Source organism: Macrotis lagotis, chromosome 6 (assembly GCF_037893015.1).
Source record: "Macrotis lagotis isolate mMagLag1 chromosome 6, bilby.v1.9.chrom.fasta, whole genome shotgun sequence".
NCBI lineage: Eukaryota > Metazoa > Chordata > Mammalia > Peramelemorphia > Peramelidae > Macrotis > Macrotis lagotis.
In genome coordinates this window covers 187,605,795-187,633,287 of record NC_133663.1, presented here as the reverse complement: position 1 = coordinate 187,633,287, position 27,493 = coordinate 187,605,795, and the positions used below count along the sequence as shown (strand labels likewise).

Here is a 27,493-nt window from a genome sequence, read left to right as displayed (position 1 = left end):
GCTAGCCTGAATAAAGAGAGGCTAGGCCTTTTTCTGTTGGCAATTATTCATGCCTGAAGACTTGACCGTGCAGTTTCAGCTTCTTTTGTTCATTTGCACCTTGTTATGATTGATTGGGTCCCAGGCACTTTTCAAACAGGCTCTCACATTGTTCCCTGCAAACAAGAGTAGCTGAAGATGCTTTCCATCAAGGAGGCAGCCAAAGGAACCAAGGGAACAAACTTTTACGGGTATAAAAACAGGAGCAGCGAGCTGGCATGTGCCATTCAGAACACAGAAAGCATTCAAACTAGAATTCTCCCCTGTGGGCCATGACTTCTCTTCTGTTAGATACACTATATGAAACCTACAGCCAAGCTCCTCCTCCAAGCAAGGATCTCCATCATTTTTCCATCACAAAAACTGAGGTAAAATGATTTTTAAAGTAGGACAGTATATTTTTAGCTTTGACTTTTCGGCATATTTATGAGACTTTACTAAATACTTTTTGACTGGCAGAATTTTGATGAATGAAAATAAATGTATTATCCAGTGGGATAACTAACATTTTATCTACCAACTTTTTTTTTTAGGTTTTTGCAAGGCAAATGGGGTTAAGTGGCTTGCCCAAGGCCACACAGCTAGGTAATTATTGAGTGTCTGAGACCAGATTTGAACCCAGGTACTCCTGACTCCAGAGCTGGTGCTTTATCCACTGTGCCACCTAGCCGCCCCTCCACCAACTTTTTTATGTATTATAGAAACTGTCATTCTTTCATTCTTAAATACTATAACAGATTAATGATCTCCTCTGTGGGTTTCCTTCCTTGAATTAGTTTGTTTTTGTTTTTGTTTTTTAAGGCAGTAGGGTTTAGTGACTTGCCCAAGGTCAAACTGCCAGATAATTAAGTGTCTGAGACTGGATTTGAACTCACTGCACCACCTAGCTGCCCCTATCCTCAATGAATTAAATTTTTTTTTTGCATGAAACTTTGTGGCAGTTAGGTGATACAGTAGATACAGCACAGACTCTGGTGTGAGGAGGACCTGAGTTCAAATTCATCCTCAGACACTTACTAAATGTGTGACCCTGGGCAAGTCATTCAATCCTGGTTGCCTCTTTTTAAAAAAAAAAAGAATTTCTGATTCTGAACTTAATGAAATGCAATGAATATTTGTATATAAATAGAACAGAAAAAACTAGAATTATATGAAACCTAGGCAGCTAGGTTACCTAATCATTAGTTTATTTGTTTCAATCAGGAAGATCTGAGTTTGAATTCTATCTCTATCATTTACTAGCTATATGATGCTGAATAACTAACTTAATCTCTCATTCTCATGGGTTTTTTTAATCTGCAAATTGGTAATAATAATAATATCTTTCATAGGGATGTTGTTAGTATCACTTGGCATAATATATCTAAAACATGTTGCTAGCATTAAAACTCAACTAGAAATACTTGTTATTATTAATATGTATAGTTCTTTATTATATTCAGCCTTCTTTTCTTTTTAAGTATAAGATCAGGTTATAGTATTAAAAACTGCTCTACTTGTCTAGCCTTCTTTATGATCTTCCTTCTGTTATTTTTTCTCCATTTCAGTGAATTAGACTTAATCTTATCTTTACTTGCCCCATGGCCTAGTCCTCCCCCACTTGCAATTTCACAACATTGTTTGAAAAAGGCTTAGACCTGATTTATATAGTAATGAAAACGTTGACAGTTCATAGAAAAGCCTTCCTCCCATCTCCACCCACAGTTTGAACACAGATTTGTATATATTTTCCTAGAGGAAAGGTTAAGTGTTATTCAGGGAGGGAGGGAGAGGATGAGAGAAGCAGTGAGAATAAATTTATTCCTTCAAGTCACTTACAGTTCATTTACATAAAGCATTCTTTTTTTATGAATTCCCAATGTGCAACTATTGCGCATATATATATATATATATATGTATGTATGTATGTGTGTGTGTGTGTGTGTGTGTGTGTGTGTGTGTGTGTGGTGGATGTATATCATGCCAAATATAGGAGGACCCTCCTCCCAGAATCTAGATAGCAATAAGATTTCTCAAAGCTACAATTTTTCACTGGGTGAAAAGGATCTACCGCAGAGGTTAAAGATGGTAGTATGATGGAGTAGAAATATGTTCCTAACATTCAGAATTTAATGGATAGAGCAACAGGGCAGGAAGACCTGGATTCAAATCCAATTCAGAAATTTATTAACTAAGTCATTAAGGAATTTATCAGTTTTCTCACTTGCAAGAAAAGGGAGTCAAACCAGATGGGCTCTAAGGTCTCTTTCCAGCTCCAAATCTATGACCTTATATAATTCTATGAGTTTTCCCAGTTAAAAAATTACATTATTGATGGTGATTATATATACATACTGGCCCTAGGCATATAACATCTTTTTTAACTCACAAAAGATTTCAGGTACTATGCATTTTTTCTTCTACTGAATTTTTCATTGCAAATGTATGTATGTTGAAAAAAAATTTTGTGGGTGAGTCTGAGACTTAACTTCCACACAAAATATTTTCCTGGGAAAGGTTGTTCTGAAAACCAGTCAATGGACAAATGAACATTCTATATCAATTGATATAAACTTTTTTTTTAAAAAAAGTTGAGGTTAGCCAATACTAAAAGTATTTCTGTGAATAAACACAAAAATAGTTTACCAAACATTTTTGGTTATTATCATCCATCCTTCCAGGTTTGCATAGGTGGGTGTGGGAACACGGTTGTGTCTTTAAATTACTACCTCCAAAGCTGAGGAAGAAGAGTAAGTGGGTATGGAAGAAGCTATTGAAGAAGAAGGGGGAGGTTCTGGAGTTTTACCCTTTAAATTATAATATTTTTTCCTTAAGGTAGTGTCAAAAGTGTCTCTGAGTATATACCCCTGAAGCTTAGCAACATTAAGTTCTGAAAAGACATATTAGCTGTGTGACCCTGAACAGGTTGTTGAGTTTCTAGGTGCTCTTGGCTACTCTCTAAGACTATATAGGATGCAGATCTACCTTGATGGGTGAGTGTTCCTTCATCTGGCATTCCTAATATCAATGAAATCCCAGATTCAGTCCCTGTTCTTTACTTAAGGGATGGTGGATTCTAGAAGATGGAGTTTTGAAGATCAGGGCTGAGGTGATATTTATCACTTGTTTAGGGAACTGGAAAGTAAATGTAATTTTTTAGTAGTCTTAATTTACTACTTATGAGTGATTTAGTACTGGAAGGTATACATGTTTCTTGTTCCTAAGAGTTATTATTCACTATTTTCATATGCTAATTTAATGTAAAATATGATAAGGGAAATAACTGGCTTAGGGCTTTACAGTTTATGGTAGAAATGAGAGAGGGGCTCAGAATTATTGACTCCCATCTCAGACTTAAATCCACTGAAATGACATATATTCAGCATGGTTATGCCCCCACTTTAGGCAATCTTGAAAAATCTAAATTTATACAAAATTGATGTTACTTGTGGCCCAAGGATTAGAAAGGGTTCTGGACTCAGCCTCATGAACAGGAATAAGGGGGTAATCCTCTGAGGGATCAGTTTCTTTCTCTGAATCTGCCCCCCCCCCCCCCAGCTTGGATGAAATTTCAGTGAAGCCTTTTCTAAAACAAAGCTCAGGTATGGTTTGTGTGAAGGGTTTCCCCAGAAATAGGTAACAAGATTCCCTCCCACAAAGGTAGTACTCAGTGTATATTATGGGTATCAGGCTTGGAACACAGCCCTTTTATTCCTTCTACCACAGAAAATTAATAAAACACAAAGGACTCAGATATGGCTAAACAAATAGAGGAAACCTGAAGCAGATAACCCTGGGTTAAATCTCCCTACTCAATATTATTGGGCTGAGTCTCTAGTACTTGGTTATTGCTTCTCCTCACTCGGGGCTCTAGTGGTAAAACTAAGGAGTTTGGGGTTCATGTTCCATCTTGTGTGTTCCTCCAAATACTTGTGCTCAATAATTTTCTCTTCAACATATAACTCAGCAGCTCTCAAAGTGTTCTATCCCCAAGTACCTTTCATGGGGATTGCAAGATTAAAACTATTTTCTTTTTTTTTAAGATTTTATTTATTAGGTTTTTAGGGTTTGGGGGGGGTTGCAAGGCAAACAGGGTTAAGTGGCTTGCCCAAGGCCACACAGCTAGATAATTATTGTCTGAGACTGGATCTGAACCCAGGTACTCCTGACTCTAGGGCCGGTACTTTATCCGCTACCCCACCTAGCTGCCCCTTAAGATTTTATTTATTTTGATTTTTTACAATGTTTCCCTTAATCTTACTTCTCTCTCCCCACCCCCCACAGAAGGCAATTTGTCAGTTTTTACATTGTTTCCATGGTATACATTGATACAGATTGAATGTGATGAGAGAGAAATCATATCTTTAAGGAAGAAACAAAGTATAAGAGATAAGATAAATTGACAGCAGTTATTTTAAATGGATTTTCTTTTTCTATCTCTTCCTGTTGGACTTTATTGGTGATATATAAAAATTCTGGTTATTTATGTGTGAATTTTATATCCTTCAATTTTCTTGAAATTATTAATTATTTACTTGATTCAGGATTCCTTAAGTATATATCATATCATCTGCAAGGGGTGATAGTTTTATTTTCTCCTTGCATATTCTAATTTCATCAAATTCTTTTCTTCTCATATTGCTATAGCTACCATTTCTAGAAGAATATTAAATAGCAGTAGTGATAATTGGCATCCTTGCTTCATCTCTGATCTCATTGGGATGACTTCTAGCTAATTACACATTACTAATTACCTAATTACAGATAATTCTCGCTGATAGTTTTAGGTAAATACTATTTATCATTTTGAAGAAAGCTTGGTTTATTTTTATACTTTCTAATATTTTAAAATAGTAGTGAATGTTGTATTTTATCAAAAGCTTTTTCTGCATCTATTGGGTTAATTTTTTTGTTGGTTTTGTTTTTGACATGATGGATTATATTGTTAGTTTTCCTATTGAATCTCCTACATTCCTAGTATAAATCCCATCTGGTCATAGTGCATAATCTTTGTGATATATAGCTTTATCTCCTCGATAATATTTTGTTTAAAATTTTTGCATCACTATATGTCAGGGAAATTGATCTGTAGTTTTCTTTCTCTGTTTTAATTCTTTGTGGTTAAGATATTAGCACTATATTTGTGTCATACAAGAAATTTGGTAGGATTACTTTGCACAATATTGGAATGAGTTATTCTTTTTTTTAGGTTTTTGCAAGGCAAATGGGGTGGAGTGACTTGCCCAAGTCCACACAGCTAGGTAATTATTAAGTGTCTGAGACCGGATTTGAACCCAGGTACTCCTGACTCCAGGGCTGGTGCTTTATCCACTGTGCCACCTAGCCACCCCTGAGTTATTATTTAAATGTTGGTAGAATTCATTTGTGAATCCATCTAATCCTGGAAATCTTTTTTTTTAGAAAGCTCATTGGTGACTTATTTGATTTCTTTTTTTTTAGTTAAGATTATTTAAATATTCTATTTCCTCTTCTGTTAATCTGGGCAAATTATATTTTGATAACTATTCATTCCATTTCCATTCAGATTCTTAGATTTATTGGTATATAATTAGGCAAAATAGCTCCTAATAATTGTTTTAATTTCCTCTTCATTGGCAGGAAATTTACTTTTTTTCATTTTTGATATTAATTTGGCTTTCTTTCTTTTTTAAAAAAAATCAAATTAATCAATCCTTTTTCTATCTTACTGATTTTTTCCCATAAAAGCAGTTTCTAGTTTTATTTATACATAATGGTTTTCTTTTCCATCTTTTTTAATTTTTTTGCAAGGCAATGACAGGGTTAAGTGACTTGCCCAATATCTCACAGCTAATTAAGTATTAAGTGTTGAGGTCCATATGAACTCAGATCCTCCTGACTCCAGGGTCAGTGTTCTATCCACTGTGCTACTTACCTGCCCCAATTTAATGACTTTCTTACTTCAAATTATTATTAATTTTTCATTTGGTGTTTAATTGAATATTTTTAATTTGTTCTTTTTCTAGTGTTTTAAATTTTTATGCCAATTTATTGATCTTTATTTTATTGATATGTTTTAGAGATATAAATTATATAAATATAAATTAAAGCTTTGATTTCATCCCATAAATTTTGTTATGTTGTCTCATTGTTATTCTCTTGAATGAAACTATTGTTTCTATGTTTCTTTCTTTGACTCATTCATTCTTTAGAATTAGATTATTTAATTTCCAATTAATTTTTAATCTGTCTCCATACTCCTTTATTAAATATAACTTTTATTGCATTATGACTTGAAAATTATGCATTTTATATTTCTGCTTTTCTGCATTTGGTTGTTAGGTTATTATATCCTATATACATGATCAGTTTTTATGATGGTGCCTTGTACAGCTGAGAAAAATAAAAGTTTTGTTCCATTCCATTCACTTTTTTTAGAGCTCTATCATACTCAACTTTTCTAAAATTCTATTCCTCTCAACTTCTTTTATATTTATCTAATTCTGAGAGGGGAATGTAGAGGCCTCCTACTAGTATACTGCCTAACTATAACTCATTTAACTTTTCCATTAAGAATTTGGATACTATTCCATTTAGTGCATTATTAATACTAATAGTACTTCATTTCCTTGGTATCTTTTAGTCAAATGTAGTCTCTCCTTATTTCTTTAATTAGATTTATCTTTGCTTTTGTTTGTCTGAGAGCATGATTTTTGCCACTGCTTTTTTTTTACTTCATCTGGAGTCATAATAAATTCTGTTCCAGCTCCTTATTTTTACTGTGTCTCCCTATTTCAAGTGTGTTTCTTGTAAACAATATATTATTAGATTTTGATTTTTAATCCATTTTGCAATATACTTTTGTTTTGGTGGCAAGTTTATATCATTTACATTCACAGTTCTGATTACTAACTGAATTTCCTTCCATCTTATTTTTTCATAATTCCTATCTCTTTTTAAAGATTTTTCAAGGCAAGTTTATATCATTTACATTCACAGTTCTGATTACTAACTGAATTTCCTTCCATCTTATTTTTTCATAATTCCTATCTCTTTTTAAAGATTTTTCAAGGCAATGGAGTTAAGTGGCTTGTCCAAGGTCACATGGGTAGGTAATTACTAAGTGTCTGAGGTTAGATTTGAACCCAGGTACTCCTGACTCCAAGGCCGTTGCTCTATCTGCTGCACCACCTAGCCGCCCCCTCCTATCTCTCTTTTAACCTATTCCCTCATCAAAAGTTTATTTTGTTTCTAATCACTGCCTTCCTAAATTGATCCTTCTTTCACCACCATTCACTATCTCTTTCCCTTTTTACTTCCCTGTTGAATAAGATAGATTCCAACTGAGTATGTATATTATTCTCTTTTTGAGTCAATTACAATGAAAGTAAAGTTCAAGAGTTGCCCATCACCCCACATTTTCCATCCTTTTCATGTCTTTTATATAAAGGTTATTCCTTTTGCATCTCTTTTTTGTGAAATACTTTCCCCCATTCTTCCATTCCACTTCCCCTTCTCCCTGTTCATCCCTCTTTCTCACCCTTTAATTTTAGTTTTTTTAAATCATCCCATCATAGTCAATGCACTCTGTGTCCTCTTTCTTCTAACTGTCCTTATAATGAAAAAGTTTTTTGTAATAAAATATCATTTTCCTAGATAAGAATGTAAACAGTTTGACATTATTGAATCCTTTATTATTTCTTCTTTTCTGTTTCATTTATACTTCTCTAAATTTTATTTGAAAGCCAAATTTTTCCATTCAACTCTGATCTTCTTGTCAGGAATACCTAAGAGTTCTCTATCTCAGGGCAGTCCAACTTTACTTTTAAAAGTTTTTATTGAAACAACAGACAATATATTTTGATTTGCCATTTTAGTGAGAGCTTTGCAATAACTTGGCTTCATAGGTGGATGCATAAAAATCACCCTACAGACTGAATGCTCCCCACTGCTGCATTTTGGACATCCCTGCTCTATTTCATTAAATATCCATTTTCTCCACTGAAGTTTTTCAGTTATTCAGTTTTCCTAGGAAGGTTATTCTTGGTTGTAAACCTAGCTTCTTTGTCTTCCACAGAAGCTAATAGATCTTATACTATCCTAATTGTGGCTACATGATATTTGAATTGTCTCTTTCTGGTTGCTTGCAATATTTTCATCTTGACTTGGGAGCTCAGCAATTTGGTTATAATATTCTTGGAAGTTTTCATTTTGGGATCTCCTTCAGGAGATGATCAGTATATTCTTTCTATTTCTATTTTACTTTCTAGTTATAGAATAGCAGGGCAATTTTCCTTGAGAATTTCTTAAAAGATCATATCTAGGATCTTTCTTTTCATTTTTTAAAATCATGGCTTTAAAATAGTTCTATATTTCTTAAATTACCTCTCTTCAATCTATTTTTCAGACCAGTTGCTTTTCCAATCAGATATTTCAGTTTCTTCTCTTTTTTTTTCATTCTTTTGACTTTGCTTTACCATTTCTTAATGTCTTATGTGGTCATTAACTTCAACTTTCCCAATTCTAATTTTTAAGAAATTATTTTCTTTGGTGAGCTTTTAAACCTCCTTTTCCATTTGACCAATTCTACTTTTTAAGGACTTGTTTTCTTAGTGAATTTTTGTCTCTCTTTTTCCATTTGGCCAATTCTGCTTTTTTAAGACATGATTTTCAATTTTTTATATACTTCTTTTTTCATAATTTTCTTGGATCACTTTCATTTTCCCACCATTTTTTCCTCTACCTCTCCTATTTGATTTTTGAAATTCTTTTTTGAGCTCTTCCAGTAATTCTTTTTTGGAGTTATATACAATTTCACACATTTTCATTGAGGCTTTGCATGTAGCTGCTTCAATTTTGTTATTTTCTGGGTTTGTGCCTTGATCTTCCCTGTCTCCATAGTAACTTTTCATGGACAAGTTATTTTGGGGGTTTTTGTTCATTTTTATAAAATATTTCTTGACTTAAATTCATGTTAAAGTTGGGCTCTTCTCTTGGAGCTTTGGAAGGGGCACTGTCCCAAGCTTCAGGCTTTTTGTGCTGCTATTTTTAGACCTAGTTCTGGGGAGGGGGGTCTAAAAGTTTTTAGTTCTTCCAAGATGGTATGATCCATTGAACACTGCTCTCCTGATCTGTGCTTTTCTCTACTGGCCTTCATAAGCACTCCTCTATTCCTTAGAACCGAAAACTGTGACCAGAGCTCCTAGAACTGTGACCAGAGTTCTTGCTTCCCCTTGGTCATAAGGGCCAGTACACTAATTGTTCCTTTTTGCCATGGGACCCATAAAGTATTTATAATGTGACTCAATTTCCTTTAAATACTTTTTAGCTTGAATTATTAGACATATTTTTAGACATGGGCTAATATGAGAATTTGTCTCATTGGACTATGGATATTTGTTTTGAAGGTTAGTTTTTAAGTTCAATTGGGGAGGAGTTGAGAAATATGAAATGCTTACAAAATAAAAATTAGCAGGTATTAAATTAAAAAATAAAAAGTATATATTTGAATTATTTTTTAAAAAATTAAAATGATTTGAGCCAGCTTGTAACCACTATGTGTTGTTTGTCCATCATTCTTGAAGAAGACTGTGACATCAAGGAGGTGATGCCATGACAAGCACATGAATTAGATTGGGTGGGGGGCTATGCTAAGTCACCCATCTCACGGATGACTGGAGATGATCTTAGATGTGAGACAATCAAGGTTAAATGACTTTTCCAAGGTCAAGCAGCTAGTAAGTATCAAGTGCCTGCCAAATTTGAATTTGGGTCCACCTAACTCCAAGGTCAGTGCCTCCATCCACTGCAAAAATCAGACCCTCTGTAACCCAATTTCACATTTGTGGAGAGGGAATCAATAGTCAGATTAAACTTCTCCAACTTCAATTCCTTCTCAATTCAATCCAGCAAATATTTTTAAAGTAACTACTATGTCCAAAGCACTGTGAGAGGCACATAGGATAAAAGAAAAAAAAGAAAAAGTCTCTGCCTTCAAGAGGCATAATTATATTCACCTCCTCATTTCCCAAGCTTCCTTCAAAATTCAATTGAAATCTTACTATCTACAGGAGTGAGCCACTCCCTTCGCCATTCAGGTTGCCATCTATTTACATTGCAGGTATCTTTTATGGACAAAGATTTTTCATGTTGTATTCAACCTCTGCTCCTCCTTTATCTTTTACAATGTGAAATCCTTGAAAGCAGAGATAAAAGTTTTTGCTTTCTTATTGTTCTCCAGAGTTTTAGTACCATACACAGATATATATTATAAATTCTTTTGTCTGATGTAAGTAATTTCAATGAGGGTAGAGAACACTAACAATTGGGTATTGGAGGGGGATAGAATCAGGAAAGATCTTAAGTGAGATCTCAAAGATCTCACTACCTGAGTAGTATTTTGAAGTAAGGCATGAACCAAAAAAATGAAAAATTAGAAGAAAATGTGAAATATCTCATTGAAAAAACAACTGATATGGAAAACCGACTTAGGAAAGATAATTTAAAAATTATTGGAATACCTGAAAGTCATGATCAGGAAAAAGAGCCTTGACATCATTTTCAAAGAATTACTACAGGAAAATTGCCCTGTTATTCTAGAAGTAGAGGGCAAAATAGAAATGGAGAGAATCCACCGATCCCCCAGAGAAAGAGATCCCAAAAAACCAACCCCGAGGAATATTATAGCCAAGTTCCAGAACTCCCAAGTCAAAGAGAAAATATTACAAGCAGCCAGAAGGACAGAGTTCAAATATCGTGGAGCTGCAGTCAGGATCACACAGGACTTAGCAGCAGCTACATTGGAAGCTCATAGGGCTTGGAATACAATATACCGGAAGGCAAGAGAGCTTAGAATGCAGGCAAGAATGAAATACCCAGCAAGGCTGAATGTCCTCTTCCAAGGAAAAAGATGGATTTTCAATGAACCAGGGGAATTTCAAAGGTTCCTTTTGGAATGGCCAGAGCTGAACAGAAGGTTTGATCTTCAGATACAGGACTCAGGTGAAGCATGGAGATTGGAGGAGAGGGGGGAAATATGAGGGACTTAATGAGGATGAATTGCATGTATTCCTGCATAGAAAAATGACATTGATAATACTCATATGAACCTTCTCAGTTAATAGAGCAGGTAGAGAGAGCTTTTATAGTTGAAGCACAGGAGAAAGCTGAATTCGAAGATAAAATATGGTGTAAAAATGGAGTCAATAGAAAAAAAGGGAAATGGAATGGGAGAAAGAAAAAGGAGAGGGGGAATAGTCCAAGATATTTCACATAAGTTTTTTTTATTACAATGAGCTATTGCAATGATATGGAAGGGGGGGCAAGGGAGAATGAGGGAAACTTTGCTCTCATCAGAGATGGCTAGGAGAGGAAACAGCAAATATACTCAATAGGGTATAGACATCTGGCGTAAGAAGGAGGGGGGAGCAGGGGGAAGGGGTGGGGATGTGAATAAAGGAGGAGAGGATGGACCATGGTGGGGAGAGTGGCCAGATATAACACATTTTCTTTCTTACTTCTTGCAAGGGGCTGGGAATGGAAGGCCTGCCCAGGACCATAGGGCCAGGTGGATTTTGGGCCTAAGGGGTGGTATGGGGGCTCAGGGCTTCTTGGCCCCAGGACCGGGGATCTGTCTGCTGTATCACTCAGCGACCCTACAGCAGAGTCATAGTGAAAGGAGAGAGAAAATAGAGTACATGGTAGTGGAGAAATAAGAAAGGAGGGAGTTGCGATCAGCAATGGCAACAGTGGAAAAATATGGAAATAATTTTTGTGATGGACTTATCATAAAGAATGAGATCCACCCATGACAGAGTTGTTGGTGTTGGAACAAAGACTCAAGCACATTTTTTGTTATGATTATTTGGGGGGAGGGTGCAGGGCAGGTGGGGCTGGGTGGCCTTCCTGGGGCCACATAGCGGGGTGATTTTTGGGTGTCTGGGGCCTGATTTGGACCCAGGTGCTCCTGGCTCAAGGGCCAATGCTCTGTCTGACACCCAGCCACCCCTACTATTATTACTATTTTATTTTATTTTGGGTCTTTTTTTCTTTCTTTTTTTTTTTTTTGGTTTTTGCAGGGCAGTGGGGATCGGGTGGCTTGCATGTCACATGGCTGGGTGATTGTTGGGTTTAGGAGGCTGGATGTGGACTCGGGTGGTCGTGGCTCCAGGGCTGTTGCTTCGTCCATTGCGCCACCTGGCCATACCTACAATTATTACTATTATTATTTTTTTATTTTAATTTTTTTCTCTCCCCTTTACTTTTTTCGCCCAAACAAGTCTATCTATATTCATGGGGGAGGAGGGGTATTTTGTTTACTTGTAAACAAGAATATTTCATTAATGCAAAAAAACATTTGTACAAAATGAGAATAAAAAATAAATTTAAAAAAAAAAGAAAAAAAAAGAAAGTTTGGACTGGTAAGCTCGCTTCTTTTAAGGGTCACCAGAAATGTAGCCATTCCTCTCCAGTCAATGCCAAGTATCATTTCCAGTGAAATAAAGGGAACATCTTCATATTTAATAAAGGAATAACAAGGAGTTGGCAAAAAAAAAAGAAGTAAGGCATGGATCCTTAGAACTCTGTTCCTTTGTCCTGTGTGTCTTCCTCCTCCCTGGATTCTCCCATTCCCTACAGCCTCTGCTCCAACTTACCCCTTATAAACAGTTCTAAACAAAGTTGTCTGAACCATTCGAAACATGTTATCTAATTTTGAGTGGAGTCTCACTGTAGCAAAGCAATTCTTTTTGTTCTTAATTAACTCTTTAAATCAGAATTAACTCTGTCACAAATCCCAAAGCATCTGTTCCAAACTTCCCTTCTGTCTTCAAGCTTCCTATACCATCCCCTCCTTTTCACCTCTAAACAGAGAATCTTTGTCATTCAGCCCTGAAAAAAAAAAATGCCACTTCATCATGAAATATCTCTCCTCTAAATGAGATTTCTTTGAGTTTTATTGTTCTGAGGATCTATTTCTTTCATAGTACTCCTTCATTCATGCTAACCTCTAACCAAAGTAATCTAATTATTCCTTGTATGTGATGTTTCATCTTCCCTCTATCTGCCTCTACAGAGGCTTTCCTCCATGACGAGAATGCCCCCTCTTCCCATTTAACAACCCCAGTAAACTTCTCAAAGTTAACTCATGAAACCTTTCCTGATCCAACTGTCTATCTCCTTCCCAATTACTCTGTGTGTGTGAACATACACACAGCACACACATAAACATACACATGAATGCACATATGTGAATATACAATGCATGCACATGTATAACTATGTGCATCTCTCTATATGTATATATTTATATATACATACATATATGTGCATCTCTCTCCATATATAATAAAAGTTGCTTGAAATACCTAGTATCTTACAGCTGAATGGATGAATGAGGAAGAACCAGGGATGATTTGTGAAAATGGAATACTCTGAACAAGAACTTAGTACAATAATGGTTGCATATAATTAGGCTACTATGGAAAGGGGAGAAATTAAAATAAGATTCAAAAAGTAGGTGGGAGCCAGAGTGGAGCGCTTTAAATGTCAGACTGAGAATTTTGTATTATATCTTATAGACAAGAGGGAACACTGATGATTTTCAAGTAGGGGAGTGACATTGTCAGGTTTATGTTGTCTTTAGAATATTTAATTTTTTTTCCATTTACTTGTAAAAATGTTCAACATTTATTTTTTAAAATTTTGAGTTCTGAATTCTCTAACTCCCTTCCCCCCATCTCCCCTCACTGAGAAGACAAGACATTTAATATAGGTTATATGTGCATGTAAAAACATATTTCTATATTAGTCATGTTGTCTCCATTCAGATTCCATCAGTTCTTTCTCTGGAAGTAGATAGCATTTTTCATCATGAGTCCTTGAATCATTGAATTGCTGAGAATAGCTAAGTCATTCACAGTTGATCACCACATGCTATTGCTGTTACTGTATACACTGTTCTGGTTCTGCTCACTTCACTTTGCATCAGTTCTTGCTTTTTCTGCTCATCATTTCTTATAACACATTAATATTCCATCTCAATCATATACCATAACTTGATCAGTCATTCCCCAATTGATGGGCATCCCATCCCCTCAATTTCTAATTCTGTGTCACCATAAAAAGAACTGCTATACATATTTTTATACTTATAGGTTCTTTTACTTTTTTAAAAAATCTCTCAATCTATAATGTAAAACTATCAAGTCTCCCACCTTGTGGAGAAGAGATGGGAGAGAGAAGAGACTGGAAGCTAGTCACTTAGAGTGAGGGATAATGGGCAAACAATTCACATCTTCTAGTGGTATCCTCCCAATGTCGAATATTTGTCCTTCATTTTCAAAGAAGACCATGACATCAGGGAGGTGATGTGCTACATCACCAGTCTCACTTTCTCCTCCAGAGCTACCTATGTCCAGTGTACAGATATAAATCAGGATGACTGGAGATGGTCCTGGATGTGAGGCAATCAGGGTTAAGTGACTTGCCCAAGGTCACACAGCTAGTAAGTACCTGAGACCATATTTAAACTCAGGTCCTGCTGACTTTGGGGATGGCACTCTACCCATTGTGCCATCTAGCTTCCCTTCCAAAGTCAAAATAAAACAAAGAAGGCACCCAACACATTGTGTGGATCCAATATGGTGAACTTATGGGAGGTCTTGAATGTGAGTAATAAAGAACTGGAAGACAGAAGGATGGGGTGAGATCAGCAGAGGTGGAGAGACTACCCCCATAAACAAGGGCATAAAAGTCCTGAGTATTGGAGTATGGGATGGACCAGGGATGTCCTGAAGTGCTTTGTATGATTGTGTGATTTTTCAGCATTTGTTTTGATAATTTTTTTTCTTTAGAATTTCTTCCCCTTCCCTCCCTATTCCCCCTTGCTCTCCCCTGACTCAAGTCCATTTTTGCTCTTAGGTCTTACAAATCTCAGTCTGCATTTGTTCCAATTGGTTTTGTTCTTCTGGCAGATTATCTGGAAGGCATGGAGCATAACTTTACGAACTGGAGGAGGAGCAGCTGTCCCTCGAGAAATAAGGATGCCACATGCAGAATTTGTGATGAATGAGCAGCAACATAGCAAGTATTTGAGGTTCAAGGTTCTAGTCAAAGCTCAGTGACACCTGTTTATCTCCTTGGCTTAGCCAGGAATCCATCAACCTGCAGGCCAGGAATGACCTTGGTTACTTTCTTTCTCCTTCCTCTTCTTAGGAAACTTTTGAATTCTGATTAGTCCATCCATAGATAGACTACAAAGATGATTTTAAAAGAGGGACCACACTGGGAATTGTTCAATTCTGACCAAATTGAAGCAACCTGCCATTTTGTTGTTGTTCAGTCACATCCAGCACTTTGTCTCTCCCAATGAGATTTTGTGGCTTGCCATTTTATCTTCCAGTGGATTAAATCAAACAGAGGTTGAGTGCCTTGCCCAGGATCTGAAGCATTTAAACTCAGGCTTTCCTGACTCCAGACTCAGAGTTCTATTGACTAAGTCAACTAATTGCCTCCAAGGCAAATCGAGATTAAATGATTTACCCAAGTCACACAGCTAGTAAGTGTGTGAAATCAGATATTCCTGACTCCAAGTCCAGAGCTCTATTCAATGAACCACCTCTCTCCCCCTTCTGTTATTCCCTGTAATTGAGAGAAGAATTAGGATGGTCTAATGGCTGGGGATCTGGCCATTACCTAGAAAGTTCTAGGTTCAAATTTCATTTATGATTCTTTGGTACTAGCTATGTGATTCTGATCTCTTAGATCTAGAGGCACTTTCTAAGGATCATGTAAATCTGCAATGGCAGAAGAAATTCCTTCCCTGGAGACCCCTATATTCATTCAAAAAGTAGGGGAAAAGATGACCTAGCCCTAGACTACTAGTAGTTCCTAAAAATCTGGCCTGCATCTTCATGTGTATTTTTTGTCTAGTGCAATTGGTACTTCCTTCATCTTTCTTCTTTAAGAACCAGAAATACAGCATTTGCATTGTCATGCTTTCACTAAGAACCAGTCCAGTACTCCTGATAAGGTCCACTGGAGAGTGTCTTTGGTTTGCTACTTTCTTAGCAAGGCTATTTTAATTCCACTAATCAACTCTTTGGGTCTGAGACAAACTAGTTTTCCAGAGACAAGGAGGAATTCCTGATGGGATTTCAGAGGATGCTGGGAATTAAAATCTTTCTTTCCAGGTGGGATTCATTTTATTGTTTGTTTCCTTCTGAGTTCTAGCCAATTCCAGATCCTGACTCTTCAAAAGTTTAAAATACCCATCTGTGTGACTTAGAAATAACTTAGTCTCTCTGGTTTTCTTGAGACTAAGAATGGTGCCAAATCAAAGGGCCACCAAGTAGTACTAGGAAGTTGGGCTGGTGGTGGTCTTAATCAGAAACTGAGCCAGCAGACCTATTGACCATGCTTGTGCCTTTGGTTCTTTCCTTCTTGGGGAAAAAACTTCTCTAGGACTTCACTTCTGTATAGGAACATACCTTTCCCTTCTTATCTATTTCTTCCCTTTGAGCATGACTTGAGTTTCAAAGTTGATCTCTGCTAACCATAAGGAAAATCAAAATACTTTTGTTTATTCTCCTTATCCTGCTGCTATTACTAATGTCTGCTTTTTTTTCCTCTGAAAGAATATGAAACCTCAAATTCATTTCTAGTCTCTTAACAGTTAAATGATTGGTATCAGACTTTGTCCACCTATTCTAACTTAGTTCTCAGGTTTCACACCTGACCCAACCATATATTTCTTCTTTTTACAATAAGACTTAATCTCTTCTCTTTATTTGAAAGGATTAAATAAAATGCACATGCAGCAATTTTAATGCATTTATTGATTAATAAATAAAATAAACAAAGATGTATATATAAACACACACACATACCTTATACATACACATACATATTTCCAAAGAGAAGGAGGGAATTTTAACATTAATAAATGATCCACCATACAATCAACCCCCATAGTGAGAAGAAAAGGAGAGAAGGTAAAAAAAGGCATATGTTTGTTATTCCATCCTGAATTGGGTTATCTGAACAACATACTTTGGGCATCTGGGCTGGCTCAGAAGTCCACATAGCTGGTTCTTCTTCCTCACTACTTTCTATATTATCTACTTCTCTCTGCTGCTTCCTACTTGCTTCTCCCCTCTTGCTTACTTAACTCCACCATTTTCTGCATTATAATATCAGAATTAGTTTTATTGAGTAATTTTACCTCATGTCAATATCAAAATCCCCTTATAGCTTAGAGAATGCAGGTCAGGGGAGATCACCTGCCAGGAACCAGCCCCACGTGCTTCCCCTTGTTCTTTGAGTCTTTTGGCTGAACTCCAACAGGTGGTTTACCCAACATCATCAACTCTAAACAATGATTTCCCTTCATACCATAACAATCCAAACAGAAATGAAATGATTTTGACTTACTGCAATTATCACCATGCTGATTGGCATTAAAATACATATTCTGATTCTAAGTTTTATCCTTCATCACCAAATTTGTATCTTTTCATGAACAAATGGAAATTGCTTCAAAGACTGTGAGGCTCTATTACTTCTAGCTTATTCTCAAATTAAATCCTTATAACTCTACTAATGAGTTTATCCAAGGTTGTGGGTGTATTGAACAGCTGGATGGTGCAGTGGATTGAGTTCTGGGTCTGGAATGGAGACTCAATCTTACTAGCTGTGTGATCCTGGGCAAGACATTTCACCCTGTTTGCCTCAGTTTCCTCATCTGTAAAATGAACCAGAGAAGAACATGGCAAACCTATCTAGTGTCTTTGTCAAGAAAACCCCAAATGGGGTTACAAAGAGTTGGACATAAGTGAAAAAGAACAACCACAATAGATGTGTAGATTTTAATGAAGCATTTGACAAAATTTCTCATGATGTTCTTGTGAAACATATGGAGCAATGAGGATCATGTAGCAGTATAGGTAGATGGATTAAGAACTAGTGGTAGCCAGATTTGTAGTAGTATTTAATAGATAAATGTCAGGGGCAGCTAGGTGTTGCAGTGGATAGAACACTGGCACTGGAGTCAGGAGGACCTGAGTTCAAATCTGACCTAGACATTTAATAATTACCTAGCTGTGTGACCTTCAGCAAGTCACAACCTCATTGCCTTGCAAAAAAAATACACTAAAAAAAGAGTGAATATGGAGAAAGGAGAAGGTTCAGGACAGTCTTAGTAGGTTCTCCATAGTTAGGGAACAGGATATGGTGATGAAGCTCCCAAGGAGACTGAGAAGTCAGAGAGGTGGGAGGAGAACCAAGAATGTATCACAAAAGTCCAGAGAGACAAAAGTACATAGGAGGACAGGGTGGCTAACAGGGTCAAATGCTACAGAGAGAACTATGAAGACTGAGAAGAGAGTATCACATGTGGCAATTAAAGAGAGACCATTGGTAACCTTGGAGAGAATAATTTCAGTTGAATGAACCCTATAATTACTAAATGCTTGAGGTAGAAGGTATCTTGAATATCATTTCATTCAATCCCTTCATTTTGCAGATGAAGAAATTCAAGTTCCTAGAAATAAAGTGACCACTGGAACTTATTAATGGTAGAACCCAGAATCAAACCCCATCAGAGCTTTGAACTCCCTATGTGACCAAGGCTGCAAGATGTTTCCCATGGGCAAAAGGAGAAAAAAGGGTCTATCAGCCTTCCATTATCCTTTTAAAAATTGGTGTATTCTAATAGTTTATAAACTAGTCTAAGTCCCAGGTCTATATTGCATTACTTTGATCTTGAATTTGACATATAAAACCTGAGGGCTGAGTCTCTAATTGTTTTATTTTTCAATGCATATATGCATATATATAACATATATGTAAATGATGTTTGAGTTTATATGTTTCACATTTATACATCTATACAAAACTATACTTATATGTGAGTGATTCTATATATGTTCACATATATGTTCATTTTTATGCACATGTGTGCATCCAAATTCACACATGCATGTGTGTGTATATATATATATATATATATATATATATATATATATATATATATATCACCATTTGTATGATTTCATTGGTATGGGGGATTAATACGGTAGTCTCTATCAATACAGGCCTGATAGCCCCTGTTCTGAATTTTCTCACCTTAGTGAGCTGCTGAGAGCCTTGAGTAGTAAAATGATTTGATTGGGTTCACACATCCATTATGTATTAGCTTAGATTTAGGGGGCAGCCTGTTATGGAAGGTAGACCATATTTGGACCAATTCAATAAACAATCCATTCCATATGATATTATACACATAGAGACATATATCAGTTCCTCCTCTTGGAATTAATTAAATTCCAAACTATGATATGGGGTTTTGTTTTTTAGATTTTAAAAAAAGTAATTAGGGAGAGGGATTCTGGGATGATGGTGGAGTAGGCCAAACAATTCCATGCTCTCCAGATTTCCTTTACTAACAAGTCAAAAAAACACCTCAGGGTAAAAACAGTGCAGCAAAAACAAATAAAAGTTGTGGCAGAACCATGTTGCTTCTGGGACAACCAGAGAAGATCTAGTGTTCCTTCTGGGATGACCAGGAGGATCAAAAGAAAGATCCCAGGCCTGAGGTTCACCTGGCTGAGTGAAGTGCAGTCACCTCCAGGCTAGCTCCCTGAAACTTGAGATGAGTTCTAGGGGCAACCAAGGTGGGAGGCAGTCTCTACCTCCACCTCAGCCCCAGGACTGTTCAGGTCTTGGAACCAAGTTGGGTGTTGGAGGGGTGGGGAGAGGGGAAAGAGAGAACCCATGCTGAGAAGGGAAACCAGGTTATAAAAACACCAGAGAGGAGAACTGAAGCTTATAGACATTAGAGGCTTCTCAGAGATGAAGATCATTTCTGGAACAGTGAGTTGAGGGATCCCAGCTGTGGCTTAGGGGGGAGAAGAAGTGTAGAGCTGGGGTCCATGATAAAGCTCCAAGGTCAGAGACACTACCCCCCCACCCCTCACATTGCAGGACTAGAGCTGAATAAGAAAAGATTGCTGAATTTTTTTAAAAAATGAGCAGCAAAGGAGAAAGAACCCAACCATAGACAATTACTATGGGAATAGAGAAGACAGGGGTTTGTCTTCAGAAGAAAATGCTAAAGCAAAAAAAAAAGCCTCTCCAATACAAAAAGTAACATTAAATGGCTACTTACTCAAAAAAAATGCCCCCTAGGGCTAGGTGGTAAAGTGGATAGAACACTGGTCCTGGAATCAAAAGGACTTGAGTTCAAATCCAACCTCAAACATTTAACAATTACCTAGCTGTGTGGTCTTGGGCAAGCCACTTAACCCCCTTGCCTTGCCAAAACAAAACCAAAAAGAATTCATAGAGGAATTCAAAGAAGCCTTTAAAAATTAAATAAGAGAGATGAAGGAAAACCTAAAAAAGACAATAAGTACAATCCAAGAAAAACAAAAAAATTATGAAAAGAAAGTAAACTAATTGGAAAAGTAGATCCAGAATCTTAAGGAAGAAAATGACTCTTTGAAAATTAGAATGGAGCAAGGGGAAGTCAATTAAAACAAAATATAAAGAATGAAAAAAATAGAAATAATTAAACAAAATATAAAGAACAGAAAAATAGAAGAAATATTGAAACAATATAAAGAATGAAAAAATAGAAGAGAAGGTGAAATACCACACAAGAAAAGCAACTGATGTGGAGAACAGCTCAAGAAGAGAAAACGTAAGAATAATTGAACTACCTGAAAGCTATGATTAAAAAAAAAAGAATCTTGAAACAATAATACAAGAAATAATTTAAGAAAAATGTCCGGGTAGCTAGGTGGCGCAGTGGATAGAGCACAGGCCTTGGAGTCAGGAGTACCTGGGTTCAAATCCGACCTCAGACACTTAATAATTACCTAGCCAAGTGGCCTTGGGCAATCCACTTAACCTCATAACCTTGAAAAATCTAAAAAAAAATGTCCTGAAGTGTTAGAACAAGAGGGGAAAGTAGAAATAGAAAAAAATTCACCTATCACCACCTGAAAGGGATCCTAGGAGGAAAATTTACAGGAATATCATATTTCAAAATCCCCTGATTAAGGAGAAAGTATTAAGAAACATTAGAAGAAAACAATTCAGATATGATGTAACTACAATTAGAATTCCACAAGACCTAGTAGTGGCTACTTTAAATACCCCATGTCTTGGAATACAACATATCAAAGAACAAAAGACCTGGGGTTGAGGTAAAAAAATATCATACCCAGCAAAGTTAAGTATAATCCTGAATGGAAAAAAAATGGATATTTAATTAATTGTCAGACTTTTAGGATTTTGTTCCCTTTTTTTAGGTTTTTTTTTTGCAAGGCAAATGGGGTTAAGTGACTTGCCCAAGGCCACACGGCTAGGTAATTATTAAGTGTCTGAGGTCACATTTGAACTCAGGTACTCCTGACTCCAGGGCTGGTGCTCTATCCACTGCGCCACCTAGCCACCCCTAGAATTTTGTTCCCAAAAGGCTTGAACTTAATAGAACATTTAACATACAAGAACCAAATATAAGGAAAACATCAAAAATGAATTACAAATAACTCAATAAGGACAATTTGTTTGCTATCTATATGTGGAAATATAAATCATGTATAAGATTTTAGTAACTGAATAGCAAAGATGAGGGTAGAGCTGAGTAGGATGGGATTCTTAAAAGCAAAAAGGTCTAGGAAAAATTTTTTTATAAAGTTACCATCATATAAATGAAGTGTGAGAAGAAGAATTGATACAGAGGAATTAGATGGGGAAGGAGAGTTGGTAGTTCTGGAAACCTACTCTCATCTGGAATGAGTTTATACATATTTAAGGCTATAAAAACCTTCTAAATTCAGAAAGAAATAAGAAGAGGGGTTACAGAGAGTAATGAGTAAAAGGGTAAAGAACAGGATGAGAAGGTATATAGAAGGGTGTGTAGATTAATGAGGAGGGGGTGCCAAACATTGTGTGAGGGAGGGATCCTTTTTTTAAATTAATTTTTATTAAAGATATTATTTGAATTTTACGATTTTCCCCCAATCTTACTTCCCTCCCTCCACCCCCCCCCCCCCACAGAAAGCAATCTGTCAGTCTTTACTTTGTTTCCATGTTGTACCTTGATCCAAATTGGGTGTGATAAGAGAGAAATCATATCCTTAAAGAAGAGAAGAGAAGTCTAAGAGGTAACAAGATCAGACAATAAGATATCTGTTTTTTTCCTAAATTAAAGGGAATAGTCCTTGAACTTTGTTCAAACTGAGGGAGGGATTCTTTAAAGAGGGATTGATTAAGGAATAAAATGGCAAAGGTAGTGAATTGAAGTAGAATAGAGCAGTGAGGAGGGTTCTTTGATTTTGGATAATGCTATTAAAATGAGAGATACACAGAAATCAAATATATTTCTAAATTATATATTTATGTATATGTACATATATAGGTCTATATATGGGTATGTATATATATATATATCTAAGTGCATAATATATATCCATGCCTAATTATCCTGGGGAGAGGAGGGAAGAAAAAAATTAGTAAACAGTACACAGCAGAAAACAATAAAACCTACAAGGAAGCAAAGAAAACATGGATAATTTTGAACATGATGTTTAATATTCATTATGTAGGCTTTCTTGAAAATGAAATTTATTGTTTTTTAAATTATGAATCCTCTCTTATGTTTTGTGATCCATATGACAATTTTTTTAATTTTAAGATTTTTTTTAAAAAAAGAGAAATAGTCTCGCTGTATTCTGCTCTGGTCAGAACCTGGAACATAATGTTCGGCTTTAAAAGGGTATTGAAGATCTTGAAGTCTATAGAGGAGGTCAGCTGGATTAGTGAAGGGCTTCAACTAGGACAGATAAAGGAAGTGCAGATGTATAATATGGAGATAAAAAGACTCAGGGAATACATGATAATTGTGTTTAAGTATTTAAAGCTCTGTCACATAAAAGGGATAAGACCTCTATTTGCATTCAATAAGCAAAACTAGGAGCAATGAAGTTACAAAAAGGAAGGTTTCAGTGACATAAGTTTCTTTATAACGATAACTTCTAAAATGGAATAGGCTGTGGGGGACAATGAGTGTCTCATCACTGGATATTTTAAAAATATTTTTATTTCCTTAAATATTAAGCAATATTACAAAAAAAAGTAATTGGATTTTGAAGTGAGGCATCTGGTACTTCTATATATGGAAAAGAAAAGCTTTTAGTATTCAGGCCTAGACTTTGTTTCTGCTTCAACAAGCTGGGCTTTGAGAATAAAATGATATATGTTCATTCATCTGAAAGATTTCATTTTCTATCTGATGTGAGCAAATTACATTCACTGGGCCATTAAGCGTTACTGTGGAAACTTGCCAAGACTTCATGCAAATTATCAGTTAATTTTGCTGTTAGTTATTTCAAGTGATCTGCATTTGTGATTGCTGGTGGAGAAGTAAGAGGGAGGCAAACTGCCAAAGAATATTTTGAATTTTTTTAAATGAATGAATATTTCTCTTATCTTTAAGGGTTTATCTACCTCTGCATATAATACTATAATTAATGGTCTAGCTTTATTTACAACTAAATGGACTCTTCTTCTTCTTTACATCTTTAAACATTGCAAAGACAAAAGTAGAAAAAATAATGAATCTGAAGTGAGTAGATGATTAGGTTTATATTTCAGCTGTATCATTAACTAGCAATGTGAGACTGATAAAATTCCAGTCTCTCAGAGGAAAATAAAATGATAGTACCTTATGGTAGGTTCTACTGTCACAAGGCATTGAATGACCCATGTGGATTACAACACTAGCATGGACAGCACATATTTTACATGCCATTCCAATCAAATTGAACTGTTAACTATTTCCTTAACTGAGAATTCCACCTTCAGCATCTTCATATTCACCCAAACTATCCTTCATCCTATAATACCTCCCTCCATATCCCCTGCCTTTAAGAATTGTTGGTTTGCATTAAACTGCATCAGTTCAGGCACTATTTCTTCTATGAAACTTTCTCTGGTGACCCAGTTTTTGTTCCCTATCCTGATGTAGAGGTGTCTCAAAATATTCAAAGACCTCACCAGCCAACTCCAGCTGATCTAGCAAGGTTGGGAAGCCTTGGAAAGCCCACAGGTGGATCAGATGAGATCAAAAGTTCTCACAGGAGCTATGAGCCAGAGCTAGAAAGGTCCTCAAAGGACACTCAAACTACATTCTCTTTTTTTGACTTTTTTTTAATTTTTTTAATTTATTTTTATTAAAGATATTATTTGAGTTTTACATTTTTCCCCCAATATTGCTTCCCTCCCCCTCCCCCCCCCACAGAAAGCACTCTGTCAGTCTTTACTTTGTTTCCATGTTGTACCTTGTTCCAAATTGGGTGTGATGAGAAAGCAATCATATCCTTAAAGAGAAGAGAAGTCTAAGAGGTAACAAGATCAGACAATAAGCTATCTGGTTTTTTTTCTAAATTAAAGGGAATAGTCCTTGCATTTTGTTCAAACTCCACAGCTCCTTATCTGAATATAGATGGTACTCTCCTTTGCAGACAGCCCAAAATTGTTCCCGATTGTTGCACTGATGGAATGAGCAAGTCCTTCAATCACTCCCATGTTGCTGTTAGGGTGTACAGTGTTTTTCTGGTTCTGCTCATCTCACTCAGCATCAGTTCATGCAAATCCCTCCAGGTTTCCCTGAAATCCCGTCCCTCCTGGTTTCTAATAGAACAATAGTGTTCCATGACATACATATATACCACAGTTTGCTAAGCCATTTCCCCAATTGAAGGACATTTACTGGATTTCCAATTCTTTGCCACCACAAACAGGGCTGCTATAAATATTTTTGTACAAGTAATGTTTTTACCCTTTTTCCTCATCTCTTCAGGGTATAGACCCAATAGTGGTATTGCTGGATCAAAGGGTTTTTTTGACTTTTGACAAAACTGAGGCCCAGGAAATGAGGTTAAATGATTTGTCCAAAGTTACATGGATAGTATCTGAAGCAGGATTTGAATCTCGATTCCCCTGACTGAAAAACCAGTATTTTATCTACTGCACAACACTGATAATCAAGACACCCCACCCCCACCTTTTTTATCTTTTTTTATGAGATTTCTTTAACATAAGGAAGTCTTCAGGGGAGAATCTCTCTCTCTCTCTCTTTTAAAATGTCAAAAGTGATACATTTATTGCAGGACACTTTAATACTGCTTTTTCAGAGCTAGAAACTCTGACAAAAGTTAAAAATAAAAATATGAAGCTGTTTTTATTTTTGTTTTTCAGTTGTTCAGCCTTGTCTAACTATTTGTGACCCCATTGACCACAGCACACCAGGCCCTTCCATTCTCTACTATCTCCGAGCTCAAGTTCCTTACTTCCAAAACATTACTTATTCATCTCATCCTCTGCCATTTTCTTCTTCCCACCTTTAGGGTCTTTTCCAATGGGTCCCATCTTCTGATTATATGGCCAAAGCATTTAAACTTGAGCTTTGCTATCTCACCTTCCAGTGAATGGACTAAGTTAGTATCTTTAAATGTTAACTGATTTAATCTGTCCAAGGGACTTTCAAAAGTCTTCTCCAGCTTCACACTTTGAAAGTATTAAATTTTCATCACTCAGCTTTCTTTATAGTCAGACTCTGAGATATATCTTGCTACTGGAAAAACTGTATTTTTGACTATATGGATTTATGACAGCAGGACAATGTCTTTGTTTTTTAATTTGCTGTCCAGATTTGCCATAGCTTTCTGTTCAAGGAGCAACTGACTTATAATTTCATGACTGTAGCACCATCTTAGTGATCCTTGTCCCCAAGAATATAAAATATAATATAGCTTCCATTTCTTCTCTTTCTATTTGCCAGGAAGTGGTTTTTTTTTTTAATGTTAAACTTCAAGTCAGCTTTTATGCTCTCCTCTTTCACCTTCAACAATAGGCTTTTGAATTGTTTTTCCCTTTTAGAGTGTTTATTATCTGCATATCTGGGGTGGTTACAATTTTTTCCTGCAATTCTAATTCTGGCTTTTGAGTTGTCCAGCATGGCATTTCACATGATGTACTCTATATATAAGATGACAATATGCAGCTTCATTATATTCTTCCAATCTTTTTTTTTATTGTTTTTGAATTTTACAATAATCCCCCCAGTCTCGCTTCCCTCCCCACCCCCCACAGAAGGTAGTCTGACAGTCTTTACATTGTTTCCATGCTATAAATTGATCAAAATTGAATGTGTTGACAGAGAAATCCTATCCTTAAGGAAAAAATAAAAAATAAGAGATAGCAAAATAACATAATAAGACACCTTTTTTTAAAAAAAACTAAAGGTCCTTGGTCTTTGTTTAAACTCCATAATCCTTTTTCTGGATACAGATGGTATTCTTCATTCCAGATATCCTAAAATTGTCCCTGATTATCATACTGATGAAATGAGCCAGTACATTAAGGTTGATCATCACCCCCCTGTTGCTGTTAAGGTGTACATTGTTCTTCTGGTTCTGCTCATCTCACTCAGCATCAATTCATGCAGATCCTTCCAGGCTTCTCTGAATTCCCATCCCTCCTGGTTTCTAACAGAACAATAGTGTTCCATAATATACATATACCACAATTTGTTCAGCCATTCCCCAATTAATGGACATTCACTTAATTTCCAATTCTTTGCCACCACAAACAGAGCTGCTATAAATATTTTTGTACAAGTGATATTTTTACCCTTTTTCATGATCACTTCAGGGTATAGACTCAGTAATGGTATTACTGGATCAAACGGTGCACACATTTTTATTGCCTTTTGGGCATAATTCCAAATTGCTCTCCAGAAAGGTTCTACCCCCAACATTAATGTCCCAGATTTCTCAATTCCCTTCCAACATTGGTCATTGTCCTTTCTGGTCATATTGGCCAATCTGAGAGGTGTAAGGTGGTACTTCAGAGATGCTTTAATTTACATTTCTCTAATCAGTAATGATTTAGAGCAATTTTTCATATGACTATGGATCATTTTGATTTCCTCATCTGTATAAATTTCCCTTGCATGTCATTTGACATGTCCTTTGTCAAATGGGGAATGTCTTTTTTTTATAAATTTGTTTCAGTTCTCTATAGATTTTAGAAATGAGTCCTCTGTCAGAAATACTAGTTGTAAAATTTGTTTCCCAATTTACTACATTTCTTTTGATCTTGGCTACAGTGGTTTTGTTTGTGCAAAATATTTTTAATTTAACATAATCAAAATCATCTAATTTGTTTTTAATGATGTTCTCCATCTCTTCCTTGGTCATAAACTGTTTCCCTTTCCATAGATCTGACAGGTAAACTATTCCTTGATCTCCTAGTTTGCTTATGATACTGTCTTTTAAATCCTGTACCCATTTTGATCTTACCTTGGTATAGAATGCGAGATGATGGTCTAATGCAACTTTCTGTCATACTAACTTCCAATTTTCCCAACAGTTTTTATTGAAGAGAGAGTTTTTATCCTAGAAATTGGATTCTTTGGGTTTATCAAACA

At 36.0% G+C, this 27,493-nt stretch overlaps 1 protein-coding gene across 1 annotated transcript in view; it reads left to right on the top strand.

Moving 5' to 3' along the window:
- The first annotated feature begins 275 nt into the window (after positions 1–275).
- Positions 276–27,493, top strand: part of LOC141491948 (F-box only protein 36-like) — a 35,277-nt gene continuing 8,059 nt past the window's right edge. The window contains exons 1-2 of the mRNA XM_074192663.1: positions 276–407; positions 14,970–15,078. Coding sequence (XP_074048764.1) covers positions 312–407; positions 14,970–15,078 — 205 coding nt within the window. The 5' untranslated portion in view covers positions 276–311. The remainder of the gene's footprint in view (positions 408–14,969; positions 15,079–27,493) is intronic.